General features: G+C 47.8%; 5 protein-coding genes across 5 annotated transcripts; 2 read left to right on the top strand and 3 right to left on the bottom strand.

The window, feature by feature from the left end:
* Positions 1-816: 816 nt before the first annotated feature.
* TRV_06426 (MFS transporter, putative) lies at positions 817-2,750 on the top strand (the record flags this gene model as incomplete). Its single annotated transcript, XM_003019506.1, has 5 exons — positions 817-1,064; positions 1,248-1,748; positions 1,809-2,042; positions 2,107-2,354; positions 2,440-2,750. The coding sequence occupies 5 exons, from the start codon at positions 817-819 to the stop codon at positions 2,748-2,750; spliced, it is 1,542 nt and encodes a 513-aa protein (XP_003019552.1).
* A 780-nt stretch (positions 2,751-3,530) lies between these two features.
* Positions 3,531-4,312, top strand: TRV_06427 (nitroreductase family protein, putative; the record flags this gene model as incomplete). The annotated part of the gene is made up of 3 exons (XM_003019507.1): positions 3,531-3,842; positions 3,893-4,007; positions 4,101-4,312. The coding sequence occupies 3 exons, from the start codon at positions 3,531-3,533 to the stop codon at positions 4,310-4,312; spliced, it is 639 nt and encodes a 212-aa protein (XP_003019553.1).
* A 184-nt stretch (positions 4,313-4,496) lies between these two features.
* Positions 4,497-5,474, bottom strand: TRV_06428 (nucleoside-diphosphate-sugar epimerase, putative; the record flags this gene model as incomplete). The annotated part of the gene is made up of 1 exon (XM_003019508.1): positions 4,497-5,474. The coding sequence occupies one exon, from the start codon at positions 5,472-5,474 to the stop codon at positions 4,497-4,499; it is 978 nt and encodes a 325-aa protein (XP_003019554.1).
* Positions 5,475-6,755: 1,281 nt separating this feature from the next.
* Positions 6,756-7,973, bottom strand: TRV_06429 (uncharacterized protein; the record flags this gene model as incomplete). The annotated part of the gene is made up of 4 exons (XM_003019509.1): positions 6,756-6,808; positions 6,878-7,532; positions 7,604-7,737; positions 7,883-7,973. The coding sequence occupies 4 exons, from the start codon at positions 7,971-7,973 to the stop codon at positions 6,756-6,758; spliced, it is 933 nt and encodes a 310-aa protein (XP_003019555.1).
* Positions 7,974-8,714: 741 nt separating this feature from the next.
* Positions 8,715-9,514, bottom strand: TRV_06430 (uncharacterized protein; the record flags this gene model as incomplete). The annotated part of the gene is made up of 2 exons (XM_003019510.1): positions 8,715-9,203; positions 9,263-9,514. The coding sequence occupies 2 exons, from the start codon at positions 9,512-9,514 to the stop codon at positions 8,715-8,717; spliced, it is 741 nt and encodes a 246-aa protein (XP_003019556.1).
* Positions 9,515-10,219: the final 705 nt, after the last annotated feature.

Consider the following 10,219-nt stretch of genomic DNA (forward strand, 5'->3'; position numbering starts at 1 on the left):
GAAGTTCAAACTTGCTGTTTCCGATCATCACGTGATATCGGATGAGAAGCGCATTTCTGCGCCCTCTGATTGGCCAGCTGCCACGACATGCAACTCCATGACAGGCATCCAGGGATGTTTGTGATATTTGATACTCGATGCTCGACAATGCTTAGACACAGCGGTAGGGTTCGGTAGCATATGAGAATGGACGTCGAGCAGGTGAGTAAGGCTATTCCGTCAAGTGCACGGCATATTAACCGGGAAACATGCAGGTAACATATAGCTAAGTTAGCTTATGTGAGCCGCTCATCTCCGTGGCAGGCAAAGAATGTATCTTCACCAGCAGCCATCGTACGTGCGTGCACGGGATCCCATGGCTACGAGAGGCTCTTTATGTTCCAAAAAAAACACTCACGCACTGAATCCAGCCTCCTCTCAGTACAAATATACTCGCCCAACATGTCACAAAGTACGGAGTACTGCCTGTCCGTCCAGCTTTTTCCGTACCCTTGAGCCTATTTTTAAGTGGAGAAGGTGTTGCCCCAGGGCCTTGGAACCCGCCTCAGATGATGGCATGATATGCCCTGTTCATTCTCTCAATTTTCTGCGTTGGGGCATATATAAAAGATGACAACGTTCTTTCAATACTATATACAAAGTACGCTTGTTGCACCGTGCTCTTCGGCTGTTATTTACTGCGCCCTAGGATCAGACAGGGGTGACGCCTTGATCCTTTCACCTTTCGAAACTCGCAGAATTTTCTCTCCTCGAGAGCCTGTTTGTTAGGGCGCCTGAAGACAATAGTCGATAGCATAGCTCACTACTTGTCCAGACATGGCGACTACAGAAGAAGGCCGGCTGATTCCGGCTGAAGAGATAACTGAACAAGCACCGTTGCTGAGAAGAGAGGGTGACGAAGGCGTGAGAAACTCGCATCCGCGACTCTCCGGAGCTCGCTCCACGATTATTATACTGGGACTGACTGGTGTCACCTTCCTAAGCTGCGTGTCTAACGGACTTCTTGTCGTCGGACTGCCTGCAATCGCCTATGACCTTGAGCTTCCTGATCATCTTTTGTTCTGGTTTGACTCCCGTAACCCTGGGATTAAACGTCTGGATAGAGTAGATGCTTGCTAACACTCGTGTACGATCTAGGCCAACATCCGTCTATTCGTAAGTAGGATGGTGTTTTGTTCCTCCACGGTATCAAGTAAATCAAAATGGCATCTCTAATAGTTAATTGCTTGTGCATATAGACTAGCTAGCGGATGTGTTCTCTTGCTCGCCGGCTCCTTGGCCGACATCGTTGGTGATCGGTCGATTAATATCTTGGGTACTGCAACCACAGCTCTCGCGATCCTTGGTACGGGCCTATCTCGCACCGGAATGGAGATGATCATATACCGTCTCGTTCAGGGTGTCGGCGTCTCAATGTGTCTGCCAACCGGAGTCAGCATCATTACGAGGTCGTTTCCTCCCGGACCCCAGCGCAACATCGGATTCGCTAGCCTGGGCCTATCCCAACCACTTGGCTTTTCTGTCGGCATGGTTGCCGAGGGGCTCTTTTCAGAGGCCCCCGGAGGCTGGAGACTGGGATTCTATGGTAGTGCCAGTGTCGCACTGGTCCTCACTATATCAAACTTCCTTGTCCTACCATTTGATAACAAACAATCTACCTTTAAATGGGGCGACCTCGTGGGCAAGGTCGATTGGGTTGGAATACTGATTGCTAGCTCTTGCATGGGCATTATTTCCTATATATGCGCGTGAGTATTGGTCTACCTTATTCAAGAGTCAAGAACCGGGCTTACAATATTATCTTGAAGTATTCTCACAGACGACGTTGCCAATATCCAGAATGCCGCTCACATAATACTTATTGTGTTTGCTCTGGCCCTGATGCCAGCATTTGGCCTCTGGATGCATTGGCAAGGAAAGAGAGGCGCACCAGCATTGATACCCAACTCGATGTGGAAGAACACTGTCTTTGTTTCCATCAGCTTGATAGTATTCTTCACTTGGGCTGTCATATTAAGCTCTGAGCTAGTACTGAGTTTATTGTATGTTCAAATCCCCTCCTCTTCGTTGTTTACCTGATAGCCTTTACTAACTCGTCAATGATAGCTTCCAAAAAGTCCAGCTGTTGTCTCCATTTGATACTTCCATCCGTCTTCTGCCCAATGTCATCATTGGCATTATACTCAACCTTAGCACCGGACTATTCGTCCACCTGGTCCAAGTCAATTTCCTAGTCATTGTAGTGTCTATAATCGCAGCAATTGCCCCGCTGTTGATGGCCATCATAGACCCAAACTGGAACTACTGGGTCTGTGCGTTCTGGGGAGTGCTCTTGGGACCAGTGGCTATCGATGGTATGCACGGCTTTGTTCTCCCCTTCCCCGTCGCATTTACACAGCATTAGCGCCAGTTACTGACACATGACCTTCTCCCACCTAGTTGTATTCACTATCGCCCATTTGATGATCACAGATATATTCCCGAGCTCCACCCAGGCTCTCGCTGGCGCTGTGTTCAACACCATCGCCCAGCTTGGAAGCTCCGTTGGTCTCTCTGCCATTGCAGTCATTTCAGCTGCGGTAGAAAAGGCCTCACCTTATCCGGATCAATCGCCCGAGGCCATCATGGCTGGGTACAGGGCCGCATTCTGGGCCTGCTTCGGTACCATGTTGTTTGTTGCGTTCATTGGCCTTGTCGGACTCCGGAATGTGAGGAAGCTTGGGGTCGGAGACGATCACGACCGAAATTAGACACACAGTTGACGAACATCATTGACTCCCAATCTTTTTATTGTTTTGAGGAGTCCGCCTGAAAAATTCCTCTTAATTTCACGGCACGCAACAATCTGGTAGGTCGAGGACCTCCTAAGTCGGGTGCTTTGTCTTTTTCTTCTAACTACTTTAATAAGCTCTTGGTATGTGCTCGGGGTACATAAAACGACTGACATACTTGAAAACCAGTAGCATACATAGAATAGATAGCATGCTCTCAATGATCATATGATTACAACTCCTCTTCAGGAGCAGCAATAGACGCAAGATAATGCATTAACTTGATGAAGATACTTAGGAAGCCACTACTTTAATTGAGATGCTGAAATAGCTGCCGACTGCGCGTAGTACTAGATCATTTACCCCCTGAACTAAAGTCCTCAATTTTTCGCCTCTTAATGTATATCATAAGCACTCAAGGGGCTCCACACAAAACTTGCTACAGAGTTTGTCAGATATTTGAAATATTTATTAATCACTGTGTAATAGTAAACTACCTATCCTTGACTCCATCGGACCAACTTTCGGACATGCGACTCATTTGGCATATTTCGCGCATGCCTATCTACAGTGAAAATTTATTAAAGGCAGGACCCAATACCACGGTTGAGACATCAGCATGGTGATCAATTCTTTATTCTCTCCCTAATCGCCGAAACAACCCCTCCTCCCATCTGAATTCAGCCCGTTCAGTACATAAATACCAGCATTGATCTCTCAGTGTCCGATTCAACCAAAAAATATCCATTTTCCAGAGCTATGGCACCATCAACAGAAACGTTCATTGAGCTGGCCAAAGCCAGGAGATCTGTGTACTCTATCAGCAACGCCAGTACTGTGCCGGATTCTCAGCTTGAACAGCTTGTCCACGATGCAATCAAGCATGTTCCCAGCTCCTTCAATACCCAGACTACTCGTATAGTCCTACTTCCCCATGACGAGAACCAGCGGTTCTGGGATACTGTTCAGGGAGTGTACATGTCCATGGTGGAAAGAGGTACATTTCCCGAGAGCAAGTGGAAAGCCGGCACAAAGCCAAAGCTGGACAGTATGAGAGCTGGATACGGGACCGTAAGTTGATTTGATATCTGAGGGCCGGTATTGGTTACTGACATGACTAGATCCTCTTCTATGAAGACCCAGCGGTGATTCCAGGGATGTGTGAGAAGTTCCCCCAATACAAAGAACAGTTTCCCATATGGGCTCATCATAGCAATGCCATGCACCAATATTTTCGTGAGTCCTGGATGCAAACGACTTATTTGTCATGTTGGGGTTGTAGTTAGCTATTTAAATCCATGCTGACCCTGCTCGTAATCGAAATTTTAGTGTGGACCACGCTTGAATCCCTCGGATTGGGTGCGAGCTTGCAGCACTACAACCCCATTATTGATGCAAAAGTCACGGAAGCTTTCTCACTCCCGTCTGACTGGATTTTAGTGGCTCAGATGCCGTTTGGTGTCCCTACTGCACAACCATCTGAAAAGTCATTCGATCCAATTGAGCCGAGAGTCAGGGTATTCGGAAAGCAAGACAATTAATTTCCATGCAATAACTAGGCGAGGAAGGGTCATCAAACTTTTCAAGATATTTAAGTACAGCATGTTATAGAATCGTTCTATCCAGTACTAATCGTGTCTCGTTAAAGAGTTGTATATCATAATATATATACTGGTATATAAAGAAAAACGCTCAACCAATGATCGGCGCATATTTCCAAACTAATTAGTGAACATGATCCTTTGCATATCGCTTGACGCTTTCCAAGAACGAGATGTCTTCCTTGAATCCAAGTTCTTTGGCCCATGTAATGTCGAAGTTGGGGGACCAGCCTTGGACAATCCTATCAACTGTCTCGTCATACTTTTCTTCAACCAAGGCTCTCTTCTCCTTTCCGCCAACTTGCTCCAGAACATCCAGCATCTCGGTAACAGAAACCTTAATTCCAGGCAGGTTTACCGCTCTGGAGTCGCCGAACTTCTCCTTTGGAATGTCTTTGGCATAGATCATGTTTTCCACAACGACATATGGAGAGCATATCCAGAGCTCCGTGTCTTTCTTGACTGGAATAACGCTCTTCTCGCCCTTCAATGGCTCACGTATGATACCGGAAGCAAAGCTGCTTGCAGCTCCTGTGGGGGCACCAGCCCGGACAGTAACAGTAGGCAATCGAACAGATCTCCCATCAAGGAAGCCACGGCGTGAATAGTCATTCAGGAGTAGCTCAGTTGCAACTTTCGCCGTTGCGTAAGAAGATGTAGGGAGCGGTGGGATATTTCGTTCATTTATCTTGAATCCAGGGGGAGTAGGCCCATAGACAGCCAACGAAGATGCAAAGACAACCTTTACGCCTGGAATCACTTTTCGCAACCTTTCGAACATGTAATGTACCGAGAAGAAGTTGATCTTCATGCCCAGGTCAAAGTTGGCTTCTGAAGCACCGGACATGATGCCATGAAGAATGTAGACCGCATCATATTGGGATGGAGAGCTGATGAGCTCGTCAACAGCCGCCTGCGAAGTCAGATCTGCCTTGATGCTGGTAATGCGACTGGCATCTTCTGGTTTTGCTGAAGGTGGAACTGGAGGGGCCACGGTAACGTCTGTAAGTGTGAGACGAGTGTCAGGGCAGGCATTAAGAAGTCCCGTGGCCAACTCCTGCCCAACAAAGCCATTTGCCCCGGTGATAAGGATAGAGGGCATTGGCGTGGCTTTCTTCTTTAATGTGAATTCAATAGGTTGTGGTTAAGGGGTTGACTGGTAACGGGGTTAGGACGGCCCGCCTGGGTAGACCCAATAACTAATAGAAAAAAGTATAGGGGGTGATAAAAGCTGTGGTTGCGATTATCCAGCCCATATCAAAGGGGTGGGACGACCGCTATTTAAATCCCTCCCCTTGCCTGTTCTGCAGCACAGCCATGAAGATGCATCCATGCGGAGGGTCGTCAGAATAAGGAGTAACGCCGAACGGTCACCCAACCGAGTACCACGGCAACTGTACCGGATACTGTAACTGTCTCCAACAGCCTCTGAAACTGGCTCATGTTTCTATATTTCTTTCTTCTGTGCCGTTCAGATTCGCTGCTTCAAGTTGAGCTCCACGGCTGCTGGGCAAATCCTTGGTCACGTGTACCGGTATTACTCCGAGAGCGCTCTTCGTCGGTGGTAGGCCCGGACTGGGGCTGTGCGGCTAAAGACGAGTTCACGACGTGGCCGGAGGAGTTTATTATCGCCAGGCATAGGCTGTTATATCAATTTTGATCACTCTTCCGAGAGGTGGTTGTCGTTGAGGGGCCGGCAGTGCAAAATGGGTCACTATGGTGAACTACTCGCCTGCTGGATGCCAGGAAAGCAAAAAAATCAATCACGAGTGTTTCAGCATCATGTATGTCAGCGATGAAGTACCCAAGGGCACTAACCTTAAATCCCTAAACTAGCGTTTGGAGACAGAGTTAGGCTGTCGGGCCATTCTTCCGCCCTCTTCCACACGGAGATAAACAATCCCTTCTAAGCTGCAGCTAAAGGGAGCTTGCCGGCGAGGTGGAAAGATGCAATGCAACGTCTAGCCGGTAAGGCAGCTTTTCGCAGACACATCATCGTTGCGTAACTCGTGGGAGAGAAAGGCGTTCCACCATATCAAACCTTAAAGGTAAGATACCTGCGTAGTAGTCCAAGAAGAGGGCAAAAGGGAGGATCGAAGCTCTATCATGAATAGCAGACTAGTTGAACATGGGCCTAGAGGCGAAGAGTAGATGGGGAGACACAGAACAAAAGCAGCCCTATACATTTTTTGAGGAGGAAACAAACCACCACATGGCTATATCTGTGAAATAAACGGATCCATTCGTATTTCAATGAGAGCCCTGGAAGAAGACATAACACAGAACTCACTCAAAAGGGGAGAAACAAAAATAAAAAAATAAAACTCTCAAACGCCAATGATAGATGGAAAACCAAAAGAAGAAACACCTGAAAAATTCCCAGTTAAGTTGCTCGGTAGATACCAGCGACAATGCAATGGTCACGCTCGAAAGGTTCTAGAAAAAGGAGTCAGTTATATATTCGCATCAATAGGTGGCAATATCTTGATAAGAGTGGATACGCACCAAGTGTAAGCTGCTCCTTTGGTTTTATCTTCTCGTCTCTCATCTTTTGTACTTCTCTGGCAAACACAACCTCTGGTTTGGCGGTACTGTCAATACAGTTGGCTTTGACACTGACAATAACACCACCGCCAGTCTTCAAGAAGAGATGAGCGTTGAGGCCAACGATACGGGCCTGGTCAGGTTGGGCAACATCAGCAAAAATGACATCAACCATGCCAACCAGCATTCTGTAGCGGAGAGGGTGACGGGCATCCTCGACAATTGGAATAACGTTGGTGCGGTGAGTGGCCATGCCAATCAAATCACGACCAGACCGGTGGGAGAATTCCACAGCGTAAACGGTTCCGGTGGGCCCAACTATTTCAGCAACGTGACTGACGGAGGTACCGCTGGCGGCTCCGAGGTAGAGAACCTTTGACCCTGGCTTCATGTAGATGTCATCGAGACCACCGAGGATACCTGCAGCAAGCTTGCTTCTGAAGGGGTTCCAGACACGGTATTCAACTTTGGTAGCGGGCTCATCACCTGTGGAGGGTCCCTCGACAGATATGCGCTTCTCGCCGTACACAGATTCTCCAGGAGTGATGTTTTTGGTGACAAGGAGGTCCTCCTTTCCACCACGCGCAACGAACACGCCTCCGTGACGATGGGGTTCCTAGACGAATTACCATATCAGCTCAACCTGCCCGTCAAAAGTTATTAAAATAAATGCCACCCAGGACTTACCACAATGACCTTGGCACCACCACGGGCACCGGCCTTTCCACCACGTCCACCACGTCCAGCACCACGGCCCCTTGCGGCTCCTCGTCCACCTCCACGGCCGCCTCTGTCACCACCGCCGCGTCCGCCGAAGCCACCTATTTTAGTCAGTCACCCCGCTCTTTAGATCTGCAAATTGAAGGACAATGCAAAGCTAACAGTCCAAATGAATCTCTGCCGAAGCTTGAATTCAATTGTACCGCCATTGGCAGCTCTCGTGTAGGTACAAGGGATTTTACACACCGCGTCCACCACCGCGAGCACCGCCCCTTCCTCCTCGTCCTCCACGACCACCACGGTCACCACCACGTCCTCGAGGAGCTCCAAATGCCATTATACCAAGAAATCGAGTTTGGTCTTTTTGCGAATGAAGTATCGATTATTCTATTAACAGCCCGTCTCTGCGGAGTGGCTGGACCTGAATGCGATTTGATCTGGTATTGAGCGATAAACGGCGGGGTATATCTGTTGTAAAGGTCAAATAGGCCGCTTCCCCGGAGAGAAGAATATATCGACCTGCGAAATTATTTGAGACAGCCGACCGGCGATGTTTGAATCGAAGGATATTTATCCAAGGTCTTTAAAATTTGATTCTATTTTTTTTGCTTCTTCATTTTTTTTTTTTTCGCACGATGATTTTGCTAAGCTTCTAACCAAAAGCAGCTAGACTTGCTCTTCGATTATGTAACAAAATATCCCATCACGTGAATATCCACACGTGACTGTTAGGTGGCCCGAGCGCACATAATGGCTTATCTAAGCAGTGATTTCGGGTTATGGAGCGTCTCGACTTCCTTCACGGACAACAACAAAACAACACAAAACAACAGCTTAATTGATATTGCATGTGCCATAAAACCTAACGCCAATACTCCGGTTTTTTAACTATGTCCATACCTATGTACATATCTGCTGTTTTTCTCGTCCCATAAATACATGCAACAACCCTGTGCTAACTATGCAAGACTGCAAAATAAAGACGATGAGAAGAAAAGGGTATGATGAAGGAAACTGAAACTCAATACGTGGTAAAAGAAACAAACAAAAGAAATTCATAACATTAGCCACTTTTACTTCATCCATAAAACCAGTACTCGGCGGAATACTGGATTTGGATCTGTTCTGGCAGTCCAGCACAGGTTGGTGGTGCTTTGCCTCCAGCAGTGTTCACACGATATACCCTCTTTGCCTGTCCTTTGCTAGAAGGGGTCGATTCAAGCATCAGCCAGCTAACAGCGCCTTCTTGCTCATCCTTGACACCCTTCATAGCGTTGGATGGTGCATCCTTGGAGTCGACCTTCTTAACACCACATATACCGAGCTTTGGCAGGTCAAATGTTGGCACGCCTTCACCGTTGAAGTAGTGGTGACCCATCACCATTAGGTCTACTGGACCACGAGCGTTGGTGAATGGCGACGGGTTGGTGAGTTCGAGGGCAACGTTGGGGAGAAGCGAGAGTAGGTAAGGGTAATTGGATGCAATGCATGAGGCGTCAAACAACGTGGCAACTGCGCCGGTAGCTTTTGGTGCTTGGTCTGGGGATAAGCCAGCACAGGTATAATTCTGTCGCTTGGTTAGTACGGACTTGTCTATTGTTGTCGGTGATAGTCGGCGAAACGTACTTGAGTACCACGTCCCACCGCAACCGCAAGCAGCTTCTGGTCTGGGGGAACTTCTGATAGCTGTGGATTGCTTGGGAGCACAGCTTTGGAAAGGTCACAATTAGGCTGACGCGGGAAGCCTTGGTTGGCGTGTTTGGAAATATAGTCGCCAATTTCAGTGAGCCATTTGGCAGAACCCGGAGACCAGCCAGCTGGTGCAGCGTTCACTCCCGCAAATGCGATACAGGCAGAGAGAATTGTGGAAAAGCGCATGTTGGGCAAGTTGGTATGGTTGGCTTTTTTTCTTTCTTCGTTTTAATATTTTTTTTGGTAGTTTGGCAATGAAGGGACCGTTTCGTCAAGAAACAGTACAGTGATTTAAAACAAACAACGGATCAACCGAAGGGAAGAAATAAACGAGGAACAGCAGAAAATGAATTAAATAAACAAGAGAAAGAAAGAAAAGGAAAGGAAAAAGTCGGATATCGCAGACCAGATGCAATACCGTGAAGAGATGAGAGATAGAGCGAAGAAAATTGAAGCAGGACAATCGCCAGCAGAAGTCATCTTTATATACAGATCGCCTGGCAGGATTTCCCCTTTGAGCGATTCTTCAGAACATGCAGAGACTTCCATGCAGCCGCCCACCGAGACCCAAAAAAAGAACAACCCCAAACACCCAAACTCTCGCACAACCGCTCCCAGGGCGAAGATGAACGCTCAATGGCCGGAAGGCTCACGGATAAAAATAGCCGTGAGCAAGGGCCAATCAGTTGATGGTCGGTGCATGGCGGCTCGCAGGGATTGTCCCTGTGGCTATCTTTAGCCAGGGGCCCAACGACGAATACGATTGGCTGTGTGTAAGCGCCGAATGAATCGTAACCTTCAACTCAAACCATGCTCTGCAGCACCTCAGGCTCTTCCGCGGACATATCTCCTATTCAAAATCCACTCTTCAGATTCCAGAAATAGGTTCTC

This window comes from Trichophyton verrucosum (genome assembly GCF_000151505.1).
Source record: "Trichophyton verrucosum HKI 0517 chromosome Unknown contig00702_1.f1.exp, whole genome shotgun sequence".
Classification (NCBI taxonomy): Eukaryota; Fungi; Ascomycota; class Eurotiomycetes; order Onygenales; family Arthrodermataceae; genus Trichophyton; species Trichophyton verrucosum.